General features: G+C 34.8%; 1 protein-coding gene across 1 annotated transcript in view; it reads right to left on the bottom strand.

The window, feature by feature from the left end:
• The window catches only part of COBL (cordon-bleu WH2 repeat protein), a 122,151-nt gene that overhangs the window by 59,783 nt on the left and 37,107 nt on the right, over positions 1 to 25,261 (bottom strand). Inside the window, exon 9 of the mRNA XM_034416401.3 lies at positions 5,872 to 5,992. Coding sequence (XP_034272292.1) covers positions 5,872 to 5,992 — 121 coding nt within the window. The remainder of the gene's footprint in view (positions 1 to 5,871; positions 5,993 to 25,261) is intronic.

Genomic DNA, 25,261 nt, shown 5'->3' with positions numbered 1-25,261 from the left:
TGAATACATCACTGGAAGTTCTCACTCAAGATACAGATGAGTGTACAGGCTCAAATTATCCTACTTCCAATATTGTACATTAAGTAAAGACCTAGGTCTCTGTGGTAAGTCTGTAATGCTGGAAAAGGTGGAAAAAGAGAGAAGAAGACAACTGCAGCAATTACAACAGCAACAGGTGCAATCATAGAAGCCCTGACCAGGTTGAAGATAGATCATCACGGAGAAAAATCTATGTGGAAGCTGAGATAAAATTGATCGCATATATCACATCAAATATTTCATTTGATATGCAGGATGACTGAGGCGAATATTGGTGATAGGTGATTAGATTCTTTGGGGAATAGAAACTATAATATAGTCCGCAGACTGAACAGACAATCTAGGGAGGTATATTGTCTCCCTGGAGCAAAAATCAAAGATATAACTGAGAACCTTACTAAAACAATGAACCTCACAGATTACAGCTCCTTTCTTCTCATATACATGGGGACCAATGGCACAACAATGAAACTAAAAACAATAACAAGAGATTATCAACAGCTAGGGAAGAAAGTTAAAGAATTAGGAACATAAGTGGTATTTTTATTTATACTTTCAGCAAAAGACCAACATCCAATGAGGAAGCAAAGGATTTTAGAAACGAACCACTGGCTTAAAAACTGGTGTCGTCAAGAGAACTTCAGTTGCCTAGTTCTTGGTCTGCAGTACCTACATGAAGGGTTCCTGGCAAGGGAACTGGAAATATTATATTTGGAAAATGACTGTCTCATCTTATCAGAACACCTTTAAACTAAAATTGAGGAGAAGGGGCAATCTTCAAGACCTTTAGAACCTCATTCCAAGCAAAAACCACTAGATAACCAATCATATAAGGAGGTAGGGAGTAAAGAGAAAGAAGAAAAGGGAAAAAAATCCAATGAAATAGAGAGTGATGGAAAGAATGGAAAACTCAGGTACGAACAAGGAGAAACATACCCAAGACCCATAAAGGACTCAAATGCCTGTACAAGAGCCTCAAAATTTAGGGAACAAACAGGTGAACCTGATGTACTAGTGCATGAAAGTAAAGATAGTATAGTTGCCATTATTGAAACATGGTGGGATGAAACTCATGACTGGAATGTACTGATAGGATACAAACTATTCAAATGAAAGAAACCTAATAAAAGAGGAGGTGGAGTTGCCTTATATATAAAAGATCTCTACAGAAATCCACAAAACCAAGGATCAAAACCTCCTAGAATTCATATGGATCGATATAAAGGAAAAAAGAATGACATTGCTATATGCGTATACTACAGGGAACCCAAGAAGGAATAGATGCTTTTTGCTAAACAATTAACAAATGTATGTAGAAAATATACCACAATAGTAATGGGAGACTTTAACTACCCTGATTTCAACTGGGAGAAAAATTCTGAAGCAAATGGGAGATCTAACAGATTCCTAACCAACCTAGCTGACAATTTTGTCATCCAAAAGGTAGAGGAGAGAATTAGAGGAAAAGCTATCTTGGACCTAATTCTTACTAATAGAGAAGAAGTGATAGAGAAAGTTGAACTTGCCAGAATTTTAAGTGAGAGTGAACACGTCATATTGGAATTCAATATAATGCAAACACAAGCAATAGAACATAATCAAGACAGCGTCTTAAACTTTCAAAGAGCTATTTTAACAAACTCAGAGAGAGCGCAAGAAAAATTCCATGAATGAAAATCCTAAAGCAATCATATATTAAGAGATTCATTAATGTATACATGGCAGGAAACTAAAAGTAAACACTATATGAAAGTTCCTGGATGGTTATCCACAATGGAGGCGATGATACACCCCAACATCTTAGAAATTCGAAAAATGGTAAGATACTATGAAATTTTGGATTCTCAAGGAACATTAAAAACACGAGAGGAACTCAGAGATCAAGGGATACAGATAGATTGGTGACCCTATATTCAGATAAAAACAAGATATAAAAAGGATCAAAGAGCAAGGAGGAATTGAATTAAAACCAAATCAGTTGGATAAAACTTTTAGAAGCCACGGAGGAAAAATTGATTTCAAAAATTTACAAATATCTTTTGGAATTTGATCTAGCAGAGGAATTAGTAAAAGGATAAATGATAGCATGGGCAAGAAATATTGGGCATAATTTAGAATTGGAGGACTGGGAAAAAGTGTGGGAAAATAACTATATTATAACAAAGTCAGTGGTTTATAAAGAGAATCAATACAAAATTTGGTATAGATGGTATCTGGCCCCTTTGAGATTACCAAAAATGTATTCAAATTTAAATCCAATCTATTGGAAGTGCAAACAGGCACAGGGTACTTTCTTCCACTTCTGGTGGCTTTGCCCAAAAATTAGGAAGTATTGGGGAAAAGTAAGAATTTGGCTAATAGAAATAACATCGGAAAAAATAGAACTTAAACCAGAGATTTTCCTATTAGGGATGATTAAAAAAAAACTATAGGAAAGAAATAAAGTATTTAATATTACACATAGTCACTGCAGCCAGATTGGCGCTTGTCCAATATTGGAAAACTGACCAACTGCCAACAGATCAATTGATAATCCCAAAAATCTATAATTGCGCGGAAATGGACAAACTAACATTTGAAATGAAGGACAAGGTAGACTCAAAATGTTATATAGCATGGAATAGGTGGTATGATTGGATAACTCGCAGAAATGAGAGTAAATGAAAAATTTTGTATGATAATAATAATTAACAAATATGCACCATTAATAAGATAATGGACGTGTGACCAAAGTCCCTTTTTCTTTTTATGTATTGTCATTTGTATTAATATATATGTATCTTGTATATACATAGTATAGTATTTTACTTTTATATGTTTAATAAAGTTTTGTTTTTAAAACAAAAAACAAAAAAACATCCTAAAGGAGAAAACAACTTAAGAAGCATGGGAAACTGAAAAATATGATCATAAAAGCCCAGTCCAGTACAATACCACTGAAACATAAACACAAGAAATCCAAGGAGAAACCAGCCTGGTTGCACAATGATCTCTCTGATAAACTGAAAACAAAAAGGACAAGTATAAAAAATGCAAAGAGAATGGAATGGAAACAGAATATCAGCAGACAGCTTAAAACTGCAAAGATGAACTCAAAAGAGCAAATGCTCAAAATGAACAAAGACTTGCAATAAAAGTCAAAGATAATTTTTAAAATGTTTCTTTCAACATATAAATAACAAGAAAATAGTAGGTCCACTTAAAAGAAAAGATGGCAAGGAAGTAAGAAGCAGCAGAAAGAAAGCAGAACTATTTAACTCATTCTTTGCATCAGTCTTCACGCAAAAAGAAACTCTACTCGAATCTACTAAAAACATAACTGTAAAAGACAGACTAGAAACACAAATTAAAATAAGCAAGAAAATGATTAGGGAACACCTATCTGGTCTTGAGGAATATAAATCACTTGGACCTGACAGATTACATCCCAGAGTTCCAAAAGAGGTAGCAGATGTTATCTCAGAACCATTGTACCATATTTTTCAAAAATCCTGGAACATCAGGGAAGTACCAAAAGATTGGAAATGAGTTAGGGGGGAAGGGGGGGAGAGAAAAAAACCAGACCCACAAAATTGCAGACCAATCAGCTTAACATCATCAGCTGGGAAGATACTAGAAAAGATAATAATAATAAAAAAAAAACAGATCTGTGAACATCTAGAAACAAATAAATTATAACTAAAAGCCAACATTAGCTTTTAGTTATAATTTAACAGCTGGCGTAGCTCTTTTAATTGTTTTTAATTCTTTTTTTTAAAAAAGGGGTTTTTTTAATCAATATGGGCCAAATTTGTTTAATATACTTTTAAATTGTTTTAAATTTTAAATTTTTATGTTTTTATTTTTGGCTGTACACTGCCCTGAGTCCTTCGGGAGAAGGGCGATAAATAAATAAATAAATAAATAAATAAATAAATAAATAAATAAATAAATAAATAAATAAGGGTTTTTCAAAAACAGATCATGCCAAACAATCTTATTTCATTCCATGACAAAGTAACTAAATTAGTAGATCAGCAAAATGCTGTGGTCATGGTATACTTAGACTTCAGCAAGGCATTCAACAAAGTAGACCACAAGTTCTTCTTGGTAAACTAGAAAAATGTCTAGTTGCCACTAGATGAATTTATAACTGGCTGACAAACCGTACTCAATGAGTCATCCTTATAGGTATTACATCTATATGAAAAGAAGTAAGAACTACCACAAGGTTCCATTTTAGACCCAATATCTTCATAAATGACTTAGATGAGAGAATAGAGCAACTGATTAAAGGCCTGGAGACAAAAATATATGAAGAACAGTTGAAGGACTTGGGAACATGATAGCAGAATTCCAGTATTTGAGAGGTTGCCACAAAGAGAAGGGAGTCAACTTACTTTTCAAAGCACCAGAGGGCAGGACAAGACACAATGGATGGAAACTAATCAAGGAGAGAAGCAACCTGGAATTAAGGAGAAACTGCCTAACAGTGAGAACAATTAACTGGTGGAACAGCTTGCCCTCAGAAGTTGTGGAATTTTTATCACTGGAGGTTTTTAGAAGAGACTGGACAGTCACTTGTCTGAAATGGTATAGGGTCTCCTGTTTGAGCAGGGGGTTGGACTAGAAGACTTCGACCTCCAGCTCTAATCTGACTGATTGACTGAAATCATATATCAGATTTAAAAACCCATGAAAAAGATAACAAGTTCATCGAACATAAATCTAAATAATCATAAGAAAATTTTCTGCTTCATTAAGCTTGTTAAATTTTTAGCCAAATGCAACATTTGTGCATTTTTTTCTACCAGTTGTATAAACTGTCTAACAATGGGAGTTTCAGATAGCTGTACAAATGTGCAGAATTTTTTGTTGTTGTTTCCTGTGTTTTGGTGCATGAGAAAAGATCATAAAATGTTAAAATCAGTTAAATTTATCCATATTCATGGATCTTAATATTTTAATATTAGTGTTAACTAAGAACTTTCCAATCAATAAATACTATTCAATAAATACTGTTCAAATATGGCTTTGTCTAGCTAAGTAAAACATGCCAATTTCTACTTAGTTACACTCAAAGAATACAAAATCATTTGTCACCTTTCTTGAGAATAAGTCTTGTACTGAAATATTATATTAGCACATAATATATTTCAAAAATATATTCAAATGTGCAAAAAATGTTTAAGCCACCTTAAGTATTAACATACATCATACAAATTTGCACATACTTGATTTAATTATGCATTAAATCAATTTGCAAGAAAGACATGTTAAAGCTTTGAAGAACTGTGAAGAAGGACAGAGGAATTTTTTTTTAAAATCAAGTTCTAGGATATTATTGAAAGCACTAAAAATCAAGATTGTTAAAAATAAATGGTGGTTCATCTGATCATTAACTATTCAAATAGATATATTGTTGTTTCTGGTAACCCTTGGTGGACTTTTGCTGATCAGGAGTGAAAGCTGGAAATATTTGTTTATAGATAATAAATGGATTATGAGAAATGATGACTGGTTATATTTTAAGGAAAGGTGGTAAGTTCCTAAAATTGTTTATACTTGTGATGAAGGAAGAAGGAAACTATATCCTTGTTTTCTTTCTATTTTTCTGCACTGTTTCTTGTTTTTCTTTTTTGAATTAAATATTCAAAAAAATATTTTGAATTAAAATTTTAATAACATTACTATTAAAAATAAATAAATGATCAAATACTTAATTGTTTCCAGACTTTCATTCTGTTATGTTAGTAGTAATATTTTGTAAATTTAGGATTACTGTTGATGCATCACACAACCTGCAAAGCAGCAAAGATCACATGCACTAGTGTCAAAACTAGTCACCCTTACCGATTGTACTTTGTCTTTTACTTTCGATTTCTTCAAATCTGTTTGGCCTTTTAGGAATTGGTGGAGGAGGAGCACGTCTCTTTGGCTTTTTTACTTCAAGTTGCACTGAACTTTGAGACATCTGTAAAGACAGAAAAAATTATGTGGGCATATATTACATATTTTGTATATTTGAAGAAATTTTAATAAGTCAATATTTGAGCCTTTTGTTTTCAGTGCCATGTTCTACTAGAGACAAAGGCATTAAATAATCCTATACTCAAGCAGCTAGTACTTGAAAACATCCTTCTCTAAACTGGCAATAACATTACATTTCCAAGATTAACTATCCTCAGTAGAACTGCCTGCCGTGTATATCATCACTCCCCATCTAAAGTTATTGACCTTATTTATTATACAATATGTAAAAAAGAAATGTATTTTGTATATTCTAAACTTTAATAATCTCCCCTGGATTAACCATCCACATTTTCCATGTATACATGTTTTATAAACCTTGATCATATGTATACTCCTTAGTCATTTTTTAGTTGAAAACTCTCAATCAGCTTTTTCTCACATAGAAGGGATAATGATAATTCCACTATCATTTTATTTGCCTTCTTGCAATTTTTTTGGTTTTTCAGTTGTGATCATCAGAAGTGTATCCAGTATTTCATGGACAAAAGTATTTATTTGTTCAACTTGTATGCCGCCTTTCTCCAATATGCATATGCATAGGTATGCATATATCTATGTACCCATAGATATATGCATATATGGGATTTGCCAGGTTGACCAATTTATTTTCAGTCCTTTTCCTTCCTGGTTTGGAATTGTCTTTTTTACAACATCTGCAGTGAGTCAAAACATTCATCAAATCATCAATTATAACACTAGATTTCCTGCCCCGCCCCCCCAATCATTTACAAACATTTCAAATCTCATCAGGGAAGTGGTGAAATCCAAATTTTTTGTTCTGTGGGTGTGGCTTGGTGGGCAGGGGCGTGGCTTGGTGGGCATGGCAGGAGAAGGATACGGCAAAATCTCCATTCCCTCCCCAGTCCTGGGGGAAGGATATTGCAAAATCTCCATTCCCAACCCACTCTGAGACCAGACAGAGGTGATATTTGCTGGTTTTCCAAACTACTCAAAATGTCTGCTACCGGTTCTCCAAACTACTCAAAATTTCCACTACCAGTTCTCCAGAACCTGTCAGAACCTGCTGGATTTCATCCCTATATCAGGATATATGTAAAGATAGTGGGGGTTTGTCCTGATGTGCATGACTTTTACATTTGTTTAAACTGAATCATATTTAAAGGAAAATATTTGTACCTCAGGGTTGAAATGAGGGATCCTTGGTGCTCTCTGTGCTTGCTTGTTTTCTTGCAAACTGTCAGATGTAAATGCCTTATTCTCTAATGTGTAAATAATATATGAACGGGGTATCAGGGGTTAACTTATTCTTCACTTCTTAATGTATTCATAATTCACCACTCCCACTTATAGCTCCACCCATTGTATATATAAGGAGCCACCTACACCTTTTTCCTTGCTTCTATCTGTGAATATTCAGTGAATATAGAATGCCTATTGTAAATAAAAGGAAATATATTTAAACCTTTAACTCTTACTAATATTATTGAGTCTGATCCTGAAAATATTGCAACAAGCTGGTAGCAGAGGATGGTTAATTGACTCAATAAAAAACTTAAAAATGTCTAAGAAAGATAGGCCCAACACCAGGGCCTACAGCAAAGAAATGGAAACAGAACAAGAAATAATCAACGAATCCACAAACGCAATTTCGAGAGAATCCGAAGAATACACCACTGAAGACGAAGAAATAATAGATGAAATTGATGACCAGAAGGAAATCGAAATAGAGAATAACGAACTCAGGTCAGAGATATTAAAACTATTAAAGAGCCAGAAGAATGATGAAAGCCTCATCGCGAAACTCCAAGATATGCTGAAGAACAGCGGAGCAGCGAGAGAGAAAAACATCACTAATGAAAAGTCTAAAGACCCAAAAATAGTGAGTGATATGACTGCAGAGAAAGTCATTACGAAGAAGAAAAACGGTGATCCCGCGCGAAATTTTGAATGGCAGCCATCTTGGTTTCAACAGGCCTCCAGGGTGAGCGAAGCAGAGCCAATCAAAATGCTCAATTCAAAATTTCTGGCGCGAAAAACGTTATCAAACAACGAAAATGAAAAAGAAGATTCAAACTCCTCAGAAGAATCAGAATCAGAAAGTGAAGATGATTCAACAAACTCCCAAATAAAATCAGCAATGAAAACCCTTTTTGCTGCATTTGGGCCAAAACTAAAAATTAACAAACAGCTACCGAAGAAGCGAGCGAGCAAGCCGATGCCTCAAGACCTGCCCGCTCCCATCCTGACTACGAGAACGCCGACGCCCGAACCCAGAGAGCCCTGCCGGTACCGCCCTACGCCACAGACCGAAGCAAGCACCAAAGCCCTCAGGGGAAGAGGAAGAGCAGCCGCCGTCGTCAAGACTCCCAAAATCGAACCAGAGACCGATTCATCTGAAGAGGAGCAGAACGAGCGAGCCACAATGGAGAGAACCTTCCACGACGTCTCCAAAGAAGAAATGGACAACGCGCATGCGCAGAACTACGCAGACGGTCCGGGAAGACATGAACTGGCGAGGAGACCATGCAGACTCGTTGCGAGCATCCCCATGCCGTTTTGCAATTTTCTACACTTGCGAGACCACGGACTACCTCAGGTTGTAAGTAATGGACACAATAATGTCGGAAATTTACCCAGTGACTTCCCAAAGCTAAGGGTTGATGGCGTTAATTTGCAAGAATGGTATCAACAGCTCCAGGTTGTCTTTATGAAGGAAAACTTATTATTTTTTATCACAAGTCCCCCAAAAAGACCTTGGACTCTAAAAATAGATTGTTTACACCATAGAGCATTTTTCTTAATAATATCTAGTGTGTCTCCTGCAATGTATCATAGCATTAAGCCAAATCTGACTGTTTCAGAAATCATTCAATGCATGTTTAATTTGTTTCACAGTGACAGTGTAGCTACCACCACAAGGATGTCTAAAGATTTCTTTTCATCTAGGGTAAAACCAGGGGTTTCCATAAGTGAGCATTTAATATATTTAAACAAAATAAGAGCTGAGCTGCATTTGAGGGGGGAGGTGATTTCAGACCAAACAATGAAAAGTGTTATTATCAACTCACTTGATTCATCATGGGACAATTTTATGTCACATTTAGACACTATCAATCTAGGATATTTATCCATAGAAAGTCTATCCAATAAATTGATAGCAGAAGACAATTCAAGAAGGAATCGTTCTAGCAATCACACAGAACACAAACCATATAGGAAAGTAGCTTTCCAAGAAAAATATAATGAAACATTTAAATGCCACAATTGTAGATCCAGGGAACACAATAGAAGAGACTGTCCCAAAATTTCAAGAGAAAGGCATAGGTCAGAATATAGAAACAAATACAATTATAGACAGTCTTCCATAGATAGACATAGATATAGGAGCCCACCAAATTACAAAGAGAATAGAAGGGGCAGAGATAATTCAAAGGATAGAAAATCTGGCTCACTGAACGGGCTAAATAAACAAGACAACACTAACATACAGCAAAATGAGAACAATAATTGGCTTATTGATTCTGGAGCAACTAATCACACCACTAATAACAAAAATATATTGTCTTCATTTGCAGAAGATAAATTTGTAATAAAGGTAGCTAACCAAGAAAAGGTGCAAGTATTAGGTAGAGGGAATGTAACCTTGCCTGGTCTAGGAAAAATAGAGGGGGTATTGCTAATACCTGAGATACCTCATAACATACTAAGTGCTATAAAACTAAGTAGAGATTCTGACATTAACATTGTTTTTTCAAAAGGAAAAGCGATTTTGGAGAAGAATAAAATAAATATAGGCACAGTGATGATTAAAGGAGGCCTACCTTATCTGATAACTAAGGAAAAATGGTTGCATAACATTGACTCAAATATGGAAGATTGTATTGAAGTAGATGATGAAAATATTAGCAATAGTGACAATGATGAGTGTAAAACATCTCATGATCACAAAGATGCACACAATGAAAAAAAAAAAATAGGTAAGCCAATTCATGATGAGTGTGCTCACATCTTACATAGGAAGTTAGGACATGCCAGTTTTCCTGTAGTACAAAAAATGACTGAACACGCAGAAGGTGTTAAAATAAAAAATTGTGAAAACTATTTGGAATGCTCAGTATGTAAATCTACAAAACTAAAAGCTAGCCCCAGGCCAAGAAAATCTACTAGATCAACTAACAAAATTTTTGATTTAGTACACATGGACTTAGTTGGTCCATTAACTCCATCAATCACTTATAGAAAACGTTACTTCCTGACAATAGTGGACGATTATAGCCGCTATGGGTTTGTTTATACATTAAAACACAAAGATGAAACATTTCAAAAATTTAAAGAATTTTACAAACGCATAGAAACACAACACAACATCAAAATAAAACAAATTATGACAGATAGGGGATGCGAATTCATGTCTAAAGAATTCTCCCAATGGTTAAAAGACAAAGGAATGTTACATTACACATCTAGTCCATTTTCTGCGTTCCAGAACGGGATTGCAGAGAGGAAAAATTCCACATTACAAACCATGATTAGATGCACATTGGAAGATGCTGGCTTAAGCAAACAATTCTGGTCAGAAGCCTTACATTATTCAAATTACACACAAAATAGAACATGGTCCAGCATTGTAAATAAGACACCATATGAAGTGATGTATAATAGAAAACCAAAATTAGCACACATGCATATATTTGGAGTCACTGCAGACGTACACATACCTAAACAATTAAGAAGAAAGGGAGAAAACGTATCCAGAAGACTCAGATTTATGGGATATGAAACCGGTACTAAAGGGTACAGATTCATTGATAACAATAACAAATTTATAGTCTCCAGAACAGCTGTGTTCCATGAACAGGCTAACTGGTCTAAATTACATCTTAATGAAATATTTCCAAATAAATATAAAGGTACAAAATCTCATGAAGAAGGGATCATAGAAAAGCAAAATATCAACAAAAATAAGAACAAAACCAAAATTTGGACAAATAGCCAACACAAAATTAAGACAGACACATTAACAAAAAAGGAAGCAAGATATTTGCATGATAACGATAGTAAACCTGAAAGAACCATTAGAAACACCAGAAATCAAATGCCAAATAAATACAAGGATTACATAATGCATATGGATGGTGAGCCAACAACACCCAATACATATGAGGAAGTGTTAAGACTCCCTCGTGAAGAAAAGGAAAAATAGGAATTAGCGATGAAAAAAGAGATGGAAAGTTTACAAGGATTAAATGTATTTACACCTGCAATTGCACCTAAGGATAAAACAATTATTGGTACCAGGTGGATATATAAAATTAAGAACTTAGAGGGAGGCAATACGCTATACAAAGCTAGACTAGTTGCACAAGGTTATGCACAGAAATATCCGGAGGACTATACTGACACGTATTCCCCCACAGTAAGAACAGAGAGTGTCAAAACAGCTCTAGTGGTAGCATCAGCACTCAACCTTGATGTATTTCAATACGACATACAGACTGCGTATCTACACGCTAAACTAGATAAGGAAATATACGTAAGAGCACCTCACAGTCAATACACAAACAAAAATGAAATTTGGTTGTTAAACAAGAGTTTATACGGGTTAAAACAATCTGGTAAACGATGGTATGATTGTTTAGTGAAAGTACTTAGAACCATGGACTTCAACGCTACTACTGCTGATAACTGCTTTTTTGTCAAAAAGGATGATGATTACATTGAATTTGTATTGATTTATGTGGATGACATTTTATACATAGGAAAACATAAAGAGAGAAGAGAAACCTTTGTAACCAAACTAAATGAACATTTCTCGTTAAAATCTCTAGGTAAAGTAAACAAATATCTTGGTGTCCAAATTAATAAGACTAGAAGGGGATTCAAACTTACTCAGAGAGATAAGATTGTAGAACTTTTAAATAAATGCAATTTAAACAATGCCAAACCTTGTGATACTCCTATGCAAACTGATTTTCTAAGAAATACTGATGAATCTTCCCCCGAATTCAAGGATAACACATTTTATAGATCAATCATAGGTTCACTTCTTTATATATCTAATTGGACTAGACCAGATATCGCCTTACCACTCAATCTATTATCCAGACATGTCAGCAAACCAACAATGTATCACTGGGAAGCTGTTAAAAGAATTTTAAGATATCTGAAAAGTACACTAGACTTTTGCTTAATATTAGAACCTAAAGACAATAAAGAACCAAAGCTTACATGTTATGCAGATGCAGACTGGGCTGGAGACACCTCATGTAGAAAAAGTACATCTGGTTATATATTTCTCTTAAATGACTGTCCAGTTTACTGGTACACTGGTAAACAAGAACTAGTGGCCACTTCAACGACAGAAGCGGAATATGTTTGTTTATCCAAAGCTGCAAATAACCTTGTATGGTTTAATGATTTAATTTCAGATGTTTGGAAAAAACCTGTTTTGCCTTTTGTTATGCATGAAGATAATAAAGCAGCCATTGAAATATCTAGATCTGATGCCATTGGACAAAGGTCCAGACATATAGATATAAAATTTAAACATGTGAGACAATTATCTCAGGATGGATTTATTAAAGCAGTGCATTGTGATACCTCAGAACAATTAGCTGACATATTGACAAAGCCTTTACCTTCTAAGCAACACAAATATTTAACTTCTAAGTTGTATGTATTGTATTGTCCTGAATCTGAGTGTAATTGGTGTTGTATAACGAATCGGCATTTAGAGGGGGATTTGTCAGATGTAAATGCCTTATTCTCTAATGTGTAAATAATATATGAACGGGGTATCAGGGGTTAACTTATTCTTCACTTCTTAATGTATTCATAATTCACCACTCCCACTTATAGCTCCACCCATTGTATATATAAGGAGCCACCTACACCCTTTTCCTTGCTTCTATCTGTGAATATTCAGTGAATATAGAATGCCTATTGTAAATAAAAGGAAATATATTTAAACCTTTAACTCTTACTAATATTATTGAGTCTGATCCTGAAAATATTGCAACACAAACATTACATTACCCTAACTAGGTAACATAATTAGTGCTTTGCATGATGTTACCTAGTTAGGGTAATGAAATGTTTGTAAGAAAACAAGCAAGCTGAGAAAGCACCAAGGAACCCTGAATCATATTTGCCATATGGATGAGCATTCATTCAGTTTATAAACATCCTTCTGAAGTTTTACAATCTCTTTTCACTTTTACCAACTTTAATAGTTGGTATTACCTGCAAATTCATTCAATTTATTGTCTAAGATCAGATCATTTCCTAAGAAGAAAAAAATATTGATAAGATTATATCATAACCCACTTTCCCTTCAGGAGCTCAGGTGATGAACATGGCATTCCCTCTTCTAGTTTTTCTTCCCAACCGCCCTTTGTGATACAGTGTGCTGAGAGATCCAGTGAACTTCTATGGTTGAGGCTACAATTAAACAGTGTCCCTGATCCTAGTTTAACATCTGTTTCACTAATTCACACTGAGTTTTCTTGTTACCGCTAGTTGCTCCAATATGTTCCCTGGAAAAGTCAGTATAGGAACAGAATTAGTATAATTTAGTACACAAAGAATGTGTTCATTTTTTCTGCAATCTCTGTATCATCCTTGAACATTGCTTTCATTCCTTTGTTATCTCAGGGCCCAATTGCTTCCCTGACCAGTTTTCTGCCTTCCAATAGCTTTGTGATGTCATGGAGAATAAATGATCTAGAGAACTTGGACAGAGTAGGTTGATGATAATCAATTCATTTTGGGGGGGGGGGAACATCTTTAGTCTGTCTCCCTAAATGGCTGCCTATATGTGATTAGCAATTAGGTGAAAGATAAGTTAAAACTGAATCCAGAGAAGACAGTGGTATTTACTATCACAATTGCAGATAGACAGTTTTCCTTTTTTAGAAGGATTAAACACTTCTAGAATGAGCAGATACACAATGTGGGATCAGTGGTGGGATTCAGCCGGTTCTCACTGGTTCGCCAAAACCGTTAATTTCTTGTGGAGTTCGGAGAACAGGTTGAAAATAAAGTGCAAGAGTGTTTTTTTTCCTCTTCTCTCTCCCTTCAGTTAATAGCTCCGGGTAGACAGCCAAGAACCACTTTACAGTTGCAGCTGGAATGCAACCGACACATGCCTTGAATAAAGTCAATAAACAACAGAAATTGACAAGATTAGGGCAGGGGAACCCATCAATCACCCATCTAGGGATGGGATTAACTTCTTCCCTTCAGGAAGGACAAGATTACAAACATTTTCATTATAAAGGGTATTAAGTAACACTTCTGTGATCAGCTGTTACTCCCTGGAGTTCCCCCAAGACCCTTTATAGCTGCTGCAGTGTTGGCTACTTGTTTCTTCCTGGGGGAAAAAAGATACAGGAGGGGACAATGATGCAGCTTCATCATACAGGCTATGAATTTAATGCATGTGTGGTCTAGCCAGCTGTATTCTTTCTGCTGTGAAGCACCCAATTTAGGACATAAAGAACCTAGAATAATAGAATTGGAAGGGTTAATGGTAGCATGCCCAGGCTTTCAACTAGCATGAGCCCTGCGCTTAGTTTCCCTCTCAGCTGGAACATTTGCTTTGGGGTTTTGACTTTTTTTAAAAAGGGGGGAATGGCTGTTTTAAATTTTCTGCATTGGTTTAGTGGTTCCTGGCACTGTCCTTTTCGGGTGTACTTCCCTCACTCTTTTTGAAAGCCTTTAGTGATGGAGCACAACTTCTGAAGGCAAGGTATTCCATTGGTTGATTGGTCTCATCCTTAGGAAATTTCTCCTCAGTCCTAAATTGCTTCTCTCTTTGGTTAGTTTCCATCCATTGTTTCTTATCATGCCTTTTGATGCTTTGGAAAAATAGATTAACTCCCTCATTTTTGTAGGAGCCCCTCAAATTTCCTGACAGTTAGAACAATTAATCAGCGGAATAACTTGCCTCCACTTGCCAACAACTTGGCAAGAAGGTGACAAGCAACAGGGAGAAAGCAGAACTACTTAACTCATTTTTTGAATCTGTCTTTACACAAAAGGTAAAAAGAGTCCAACCTATCAAAAACAGCACCACAAAAAATAGATTAGGAACACAAGTTAAAATGGTAAGTGAGCACCTATCTACCCTAGATGAATTCAAATCACCAGGACCAGATGAATTACTCCCCAGGTTCTGAAGGAACTGGCAGACAAGATCTCAGAACCAGTGAACTATCTTTCAAAGATCCTGGAACACCGGGGAACTGCCAGAGGACTGAAAAAGAGCTGATGTAGTTCCCATATTCAAAAAAAGAAAAAAAAATAGGTCCAGGAAGCTATAGACCCATCAGCCTGACCTCAATACCAGGGAAGATTCTGGAAAAAATAATCAAGCAATGAATCAGGGAACACCTAGAAGCAAACAAAGTAATACCCAAAAGCCAACATGGGTTTGTCAAAAACAGATCATGCCAGACTAATCAATGCATTCTTTGACAAAGTATCAAAACTAGTGGACCTGAGGAATGGTGTCGGTATAATTTACTTGCACTTCTGTAAGGCATTTGATAAAGTAGACCATAACCTACTACTAGATAAAGTAGAAAAATGTGGGTTAGACAGCATCACCACCAGATGGATTCGTAACTGGCTGACCAACCTCACTCAACATGTAGTCCTCAATGGAAGTACATATACATGGAGAGAGGTATGCAGTGGGGTACCCCAGGGCTCTTCTTTTAACCCAAGTACTCTTCAATCTATTCATCAATGATTTGGACAAGGGGATAGATGGTGAACTCATCAAATCTGCAGATACACCAAGCTAGCAGGAATAGCCAACATTCCGGAAGATAGGCTTAAGATACCGAAGGATCTTGACAGACATGAACACTGCACGCTCTCTAATAAAATTCAATGGTGAAAAAAGTAAGGTTCTACATTTAGGCAAGAAAAAGAAAATGGATAGGTAGAGTATATGTGGTACCTTGCTCAATAGTGGTGACTGTGAGAGGAATCTTGGAGTCCTAGTGGACAATCACTTAAATATGATTCAGTTGCCAAAAAAGCCAACACAGTTCTAGGCTGCATAAACAGTGGGATAGAATCAAGATCACGTGAAATGTTAATACCACTTTATAATGCTTTGGTAAGGCCACACTTGGAATACTGTATTCAATTTTGGTCGCCATGATGTAAAAAATATGTTGAGATTCTAGAAAGAGTGCAGAGAAGAGCAATGAAGATGATTAGGGGACTCAAGGATAAAACATATAAAGAACGATTGCTAGAACTGGATATGTCTAGTCTTATGAAAAGAAGGACTAAGGGTGACATGATAGCAGTGTTCTGATATTTCAAGGGTTGTCACAAAGAAGAGGGAGTCAAACTATTCTCCAAAGCACCTGAGGGTAGAACAAGAAGCAAAGGGTGGAAACTAAACAAGGAGAGAAGCAACTTAGAACTAAGGAGAAATTTCCTGACAGAACAATTCATCAGTGGAACAACTTGCCTCCCGAAGTTGTAAATGCAGAAGTTGTAAAAGTCCAACATTGGAAGTTTTAAAGAAGAGATTAGATAACCATTTGTCTGAAGGGTGTAGGGTTTCCTGCCTAAGCAAGTGGTTGGACTAGAAGATCTCCAAGGTCCCTTCCAACTCTGTTATTCTATTCTATATTCCATGTCTATGATTACTAGAATACAATCTCCTGAAAAGTGTGTGTGTGTGTGTGTGTGTGTGTGTGTGTTGTGTACATATACACACACAAAAATTTAAATATTTATAATTTTATAAAATTATACCTAAAGCACAGCATGAATGGTATTTAGGTAACAAACCCACTTTTATAGAAAGGTATAAAGCAGTGTGCCCCATTTTTTTGCAATGGTGATTTGGCAAACAGCTGTTCTGTAATGAAGTGAAGAGCTATGTAGTCATGATCATGTGAAATGAGTTAAAAGGCTTCCTTAAAAGTTTTTAAATGTGTATATAGTAAAAGCTTGCTCATAAAATTGGTGGAACACAATTTGCAAGACTTTATAGTTACAGAACGCTTACTGGAAATAGCAAAACACAAAGGACATTGTGTTTCTTTTTCATATTGGTAGAAAGCAAAACAATAGAAGTTGAAAACAATTTGTTATGGTTGGCTGCTTCTTTTATGAAAAAATCAAGCCTTAACAACATCATCTGAAGCAATTGCCCACCCAACTTTGTTATAAACACCTCTTGCCAAATGCAATAAATTCCTCACTGTTCTCAGCACTCTTTCACTATTTTTGATAACTCATTAGCAGACTTCATTTTATTTAAACAGACATTGATCAGCAAAACAATGCAACTACATGGAGAAAACAAAAACAAGAAACCCATAAAAATGAACCACATAAAACATTTTTTTAAAACGCATGCATAGTTGAGATATATATAAATACATTTGTAAAATGATAATTATAAATGTCTACAATCAATTATTCTATCAAAAAGCCAATTTCATGGGGAAAGTTATCTACTAGAAATAAATGATGCAACTAAAAAAATGAAAACATATATATATAAAATCTAGTGGAAGATATTTTTCCAAACTCTTGGCAGTTATGTTAGTTTTTCCAGCCAGTGTTGTTTTCCAATGCTTTTAAATATTCTTGCTATAAAAGTAAAGGACTTCAAATTCAATACTATAATACAAGTATTATAAGTATTAGTAGTTCATTTAAAAACAATGAAGGAATTGATTTGTATCACTTTATAGTACCACAGGAAAATGACCCATGAAACATTAAAACTAATTATTAAAAACTATTGTGTAATTTTTTCAAATTTTGTCAGATACTTTCATCTACAATGAGTAGTGATATGAATCGTAATCTAATCTGAAAAAACTTTGATTAAAATAGCATCTCTTAATCAATTCTTGATTTTTTTATTAAACTAGATTTACAAAGAAATTTATGCTATAAATAGCTATTAATATGAATTTTCTAAACTTTTTAGAAGTTTCTGAGAATTGAATAGAAATAAAATGTCATAGTCACAACAACAATTAAAATTTACTATTGAAACTATGAATTTAATCATCTTTGGATACTTCTTTTGGTACCTCTGGCACCAGACATTTGACAACTGGCAGAACAAGTCACTGTAGTTTTCTTGGCAAAGGTTTTAAGAAGTGATTTGCCACGGCTGCTTCCCAGGACTGAAAAAATATGATTGGCCCAAGGTTACGTAGCTGGCTTTGTGTCTAAGATGGGACTAGAACTCATGGTTTCCCATTTTCTAGCCTTAACTAGTACACCCAATTGTCTCTTTTGGATATGTAAGTGGAATTATAATAGCACATACTGGATGTTGTAGATACAATATCCATAGCTCAGCACAGACAAGGTGGCTTTTATACGGATGATATGCATATCTACCAATTGTTATTCAAAGAAGTAGTACCCCAGCTAATGCCATGATATAGGATACATTTTTATCTAGGGGCACTGTTCAAGGACACAGGAAAATGATGCTGTAGAGAAGATAGGAAATATTGGATCTATTAAATATTTTAGTCAAAATCCTGTTTTGATTCAGCCCAAGTTTAATCCAGATCAAAAGCAGAAGGTGCAAGCAAGATCAGAATATGCTAAATTACTATTAATTTGTCTCTTTAGAGCCAAATCTTATCTAGCAGGATGAAATGGACCAGGGAAGCCCCTCCCTCAAACACATGCTTCAACCAGAATTTGAGTCAGTAGAGTCTTACTCAAGCCCTCAAGCCTAAGCCTATCCACACTGAAGCATTAGAAGTCAAGTGAGGAATGACTGTTTCACTGTCACGGACTTCTAAGCTTGGGGTTTCCTTATAAATACACAGCTGAATGCATATACCATTATATGCATGGCTTTAAATATCTTAATGGCTGCTAGGGTATAGTTATTTTCAAACTGATTTGCAAATTTAAAAATGCAACTGTTGCTTTTCGTATGAAGCATTCTCACTTGAAATTGACCAGCAGCTGGAAGACAAAAACTAAATACCCAACATAGGAGAGAGCCTGGTCAAGCCAAGGGATGAGTCAAATGGGAACTTAGTCTAGAATCCCTACATGGGGCCTATGTGACAGTGAATCTACATGAGAGCAGACACACACACACACACACAAAAATGCTGTTGAACTTTATCTAGTCTCACCCAGGCTCAATATAGACTTGAGCAATAAATCAGCTAATTAAATTCCCATGTGGCCTCATTGTTCAGGTCTGACATCCAAAGATTTAACTTATTCAATAAATTTCTCATTAATCATCCATCTAATTTGGGGACTTAAAGCAAAAGATAAAACAATCTAATTGGTAACTTAAAGAGAACACCACAAATATTGTTTTGGTTAATTTCAGAATACCCACTAGCAAAATGAAGCAATAAAACTCTGAGGCATTGTCATGAAACAGACAAAGCAGTTGTCCCAAAGGTGCTTTTTCAAGAGACAACTGGACTTTTTGGTTTTTCTTTGAAGACACTTTGCTTGTCATCCAAGAAGCTGAAGAAGAGCTGAAGAAGCTTCTTGGATGAAAAGCAAAAGTCTTCAAAGAAAAACCAGAAACTCCAGTTGCCTCTTGAAAAAAATATTCTGTTCCAAGAATACCTTTGGGACAGCCATGACCTGGATGACTGAGAATCTCCATAGACAGACACAGCAGTTGCATCATCAGGATGATGAAGGGATAGATGGTGGAATTCTGGCTCAGCAGAAACCTTAAAAATATTACTAACTCAAAAAGTTAAGTAACAATGGCATGGAGCTTTAGCTTTGTTTGATATATTTGCAAGGAAGAAAGGTCAGTTATATTTCATAAATTAATTTATATAATTAGGTTGTTTAAGAAAATGTTGTCTGAAGTAACAACTAATTTACTTCAGAATCTTTCACAACTAGTGTGAAATATGAAAGATTCCTTAAGGCAAACTATAATATTTCTCAGAAAGATTATGTATTGCAACACATTTACAATATCGACGGTAAAATATCCATGGATTGAAATTATAGTTGACTGACTGATTACATCAAGTCATTTTTTACTCTAGTGATCACATATATTTTCTTCATGATGACCTATTCCAAACCTGTTCTTTCAACAGTGCCCTCATCACCAATGTGAATCATCCACCCTGCTGATTGCCCTCTTCTTTTTCCTTCTATCTGTCCCTGCATTACAGTCTTGTGCCAACCATTGCCAATATGAGCGCAGTGTTTGAATTTTTAACTGTGGAAAACACAAACAATATTCATTTCTAATAATTGTAAGTACTGCTGGATGAGATGAAGGACTAAAAGGACAATTCTGTATGTTCTAATTTATCAGAGAGAAGGTGGATGAGTTCCATTTAAGGAAAATAACATTCCTCTGCTCCTCCTGTGCCTACCCTTGACAGTAGTGGGAAATTATAGGAATCCTGAATCCACATATTACATATTGGAAGTTTCTGAATATGTTTGGAGTGTTTTTTTCTGTTTTTCTTACAGGAAGTTGGCAAAAAAGAAAATTGGATTCTATTTAGGGAAAAAGAGGAAGATGGGGGATTTTTTCCGCCAAAACAAATATCCTCAGACCAGTGAGGTCTCTACATTTCAATGCCTGAGAAAATATTTGGTGATGCAAACTGACTTCCGTAAATGGAAGTAATACTGAGATTTAATAATGAGATTGTACAGAGAAAATCTCAACAATTTCAGTAACTGAACTTGGGTATTTTTAATGAATATTATTTGAATCTGTTTAGCTAGTGATAGAGGAGTATGGGTAAAATGAAACTAGGAAGCTATCCTATACTGTTATAAGCCATTTAATTTTTTTCAAACTATCTACAATAATGACCGTTGTAACACTTAAGGGGAAAAAAATCCATATCTTTATTATGCATGTATGCAGATATTTTGTTCTGAATTTCCCTGTGTCTGTTTAATTTCAATGGAAGAGAGGCAAAAAATCTTAAATTTTTCATGCCATGCCATGTCTGTCTTTGTTTTTACCACAATTAAATTATCTCATAGAGAATTCTTATAAATTTTTCTTTTATATACATACATACCAGTTCATATTGTACATACATACATATATGTATGCACATAAATATTTTCCTTTACATGTTGAGTGGTAATGATTAGAACTATTTATAATCTTATATATTTATATGAAAAAATTACAAAATTTTCAATTTCTTTCTTAATGCTTCCAAGCCTGGACTTTACAATTCTCACAGCATCCTTAGATTGATCTGACATTTTCATATCCACTGTGATTACAATATCTTTTCCTGATCAGTTTTTTCCAGTTCAGATATTAATAATGCACAGTAGTCCTCATTTAGCAATTGCCTTTTTAATGACCATTTAGCAGTTATGTTGGCGATGAAAAAGGAACTTTGAGAACAATCCTTAAATATGCAGAGTACAAGCGAAGAAAAGTTGAAGTAATGTTATGATTTCATCTAGCAATCACTTCCCTTAATGACTGAGTCGCTGTCCCAATTGGGGTAACTAAATGAGAACTGTATATATGAGACGTTGCTTTCCAGCTGCAATTGCACATTTTAAAGGCCATTTACTTGTTTGGAGAGATCCTTTTGCAAGTCCTCACAATTCTTATGTTTTTAATTTTACTACCTGAACAGTTTTGTAACAGAAAAACTCAAGCATTTCACTCAACCTTGTCACTGAGTCAAGATAACTTATAATTAAAAAGCATGGCCCAATCTTGACCTCCTTCTGTACATCCTTCTAATATAAAATAATATATAAATATAAATAATATAAAAATTGCCCTTTTATTTATACTATTTTCTATGCTTAGCAACTATGCCTGTTCAGTGTTATTAATACTTTTCCTTCGGTAAATTTGTATGGAGAAATAATACTTTTAATGTCTTAAACTTAACTTTATATCGGCATTACTTTAAGCACACTGTCATGAGTGCACAATATCAATGAATTTTTTTTTTAATATTGTAGGTTCATTCATACATGAACAATGTATGAATTTATGTAACATTATGAGCAAATAAGATGAAAGACTGCTAGGAATTTAAGATCATTGTGACAGACCTTTCTATTAGGGAGCAGAAGGTACAATTGTTTCTTTTCTGAAGAGATACAAACTCTAAAATGTTCTGTCTGTCAGTACAAATTCAACACCCATTTTGCTATAATTTAACAGTTATATTATTGCATTGTTGTCATTTTATTTTCTTTGTTATTTTTGTATTATTGATTAAAATTTGTATTGGATTTATATTTGATATTTACAAAGTTTATTATTATCCTATAACTATACCAACGTCTTAGTAGAATAGGTGTTACATTATATATTATAAATTAATAAAAATAAATTAATATTTATTTTAATAGTAATAATAAATTATTTTTAAAAATAATATTAATATTTATTAATATTAATATTAAATTAATAGTATAATGTATGTTATATAATGTATAATATATACATTATATATTATAAATTAATAAAATAATAAATTATAAAAATTTATTATTTTATTAATAAAATTCATAAAATGCCTGATTTTTGTCAGATTGGAGAAATTTAACCTCCTATCTCTACTGACCCATTTTATTAATATTCTTTAAAATAGTGAAACAACCTTGCTGCTTAACTACTTAATGTAAATATAAATTTAAATCGAAGGGTCATTTTAAAATAGGAAGCATGTGTGTCTAATGATAGTAGGTACTCCTCTTTCCCCTCATACTTAAATATAGAATTCTAATTGCATAAATAAATCCATGATTAAATGTTCTATACTTGAAGTGGGGGAGGAGATTTCTGCTATCTTCCAGGACAAACAGAGAGGCAGGCAAGCAGGCAGGTAGATAGAACACATATAAGACATAGAGACACATATACACAGCATACACATTTCACAAAGATTCATAGTTGTGTATTATAAAAACAGCATAATTATAACACCAATATAGGTAGTCCCTGACTACAGTATACTACTTTTTATTCTAATAATTTTGTATTTTATTAGTTTTTCTAAAAGTTTTACATGAAAAATTAAATCAAAAGTTTGATAAAACTCATAATGATTTCAAACCATCAATAGTAATTAAATCAGCCATGGATTGGAAATTAATTCACTGTTAACAGACTTGAAAGAGAATTTTATTTGCAGACTGGAGAGTCTTCTTTCTAGAAGAGGCTGAAGAAGACATTAATGAATTGAACCTTCTCAGGAAAGTTGATGGACTTTGCAGAATAGAGCTACTCATGCAACTAGACATTGTGTCCCAAACTTACTGAGCAACAAGTGCTATGGAAATATCCTTATTGGAGAATCTATGTTTCAGGGGGGATAAAAAGCAGTTGTTTGGGAAAATTTTACTTACAACTTTAAAGAATATCAAAATAAAACCTATATTTGCTGTTGTTGTTAGTTGCAAAGTTGTGTCCGACCTATCACGACCCCATGGACAACTTTCCTCCAGGCCTTTCTGTCCTTTACCATCCCCCGGAGACCATTTAAGCTCATGCCAACTGCTTCAGTGATTCCATCCAGTCACCTCATTCTCTGCTGTCCCCCTTCTTCTTTTGCCCTCAATTGTTCCCAGCATTAGGCTCTTCTCCAGTGAGTCCTTCCTTCTCATTAAATGGCCAAAGTATTTCAGTTTTATCTTCAGGATCTGGCCTTCTAAAGAGCAGTAAGGGTTGATCTCCTTTAGGACTGACTGGTTTGATCACCTTGCAGTCCAAAGGGCTCACAGGAGTCTTCTCCAGCACCATAGTTCAAAGGTCTCAATTCTTTGATGGTCAGCCTTTCTTATGGTCCAACTTTCACAACCATACATTATAACTGGGAAAACCATAGTCTTGACTTTTGTTGGCAGGGTGATGTCTCTGCTTTTTAGTATGCTGTCTAACTTTGCCATAGCTTTCCTCCCCAGGAGCATCTTTTAATTATTTGGCTGTAGTCCCCATCTTGGAGCCCAGGAAAATAAAATCTGTCACTACCTATATTAACATAAGCTAAATCTATTTTAGATTTTTTTTTAATTTCACTTGTAGCAAAACATAAACTACAATTTTACATTTCTCCAATTTTTACAGAATATAATAACATACAGTAGTATACAAACACACTCACAGACACACAACTTTTATTGTATGTGTTATCCTGGGGCAGAATGAGACCAGAAAAACAAAAATTGACAAATTTGTTCTATTACTTACTAATAATCTCTATTATAAGGGATTTGACAAAGTAGACCAGAACCTATTTCTTGGTAAACTAGAAAAATGTGGGATAGACAGCATCACCACCAGATGGATTTGTAACTGGCTGACAAACTGTACTTAACAAGTAGTCCTTAATGGTACTACATCTACATGGAGGAAAATAAGGTTCAATCTTATTCCCAGTATTCTTCAATATCTTCATAAATGACTTATATGAGGGGAATAGAAGGAGAACTCATCAAATTTGCAGACGACAGGAATAGCCAACACCCCAGAAGACAAACTCAGGATCCAAAGAGATCTTGACAGACTTGAACAATGGGCCCTATCCCACAACGTGTGGCAGCAGCCAAAAATGCTAATACAATTCTTGGTTGGATAAACAGATGCATAGAATCAAAATCACATGAAGTATTACTACCACTTTATAAAAGTGAAGAGCCTTGGTAGTACAGGGGTTTAAGGCACCCTGTTATTAAGCTTATTAAGACCAGCTGCCTGCAATTACTGCAGGGTTCGAATCTCGCCAAGGCTCAAGGTTGACTCAGCCTTCCATCCTTTCTAAGGTAGGTGAAATGAGGACCCAGTTTGTGGGGGCAATAAGCTGACTTTGTATAAATATACAAAAGGATGAAGGCTATTGCTGTGCACATTGTAAGCCGCCCTGAGTCTTCGGAGAAGGGCGGCATATAAATCAAATTAAAAAACAAAACAAAACAAAAAAAACCTTAGTAAGACCACACCTGGAATACTGCATCCAGTTTTGGTCACACCACACCACAAAAAAGATGTTGAGACTTTGGATAAAGTACAGAGAAGAGCAACTAAGATGATTAAATGACTAGAGCCTAAAACATTGCAGGATTTGGGTTTGGCTAATATACAGAAAAGGGTGACATGATAGCAGTATTCCAGTATTTGAGGGGCTGCCACAAATAACAAGGGATCAACTTATTTTCCAAAGCACCAGAGGGTAGAATAAGAAATAATGGATGGAAACTAATCAAGGAGAGAAACAATCTTGAAATTAAG

This window comes from Pantherophis guttatus, chromosome 4, assembly GCF_059756535.1.
Source record: "Pantherophis guttatus breed Tessera chromosome 4, ASM5975653v1, whole genome shotgun sequence".
NCBI classification, from domain to species: Eukaryota; Metazoa; Chordata; class Lepidosauria; order Squamata; family Colubridae; genus Pantherophis; species Pantherophis guttatus.
Note: the sequence above shows the minus strand (reverse complement) of the source record. Positions and strands in the feature narration are given on the sequence as shown.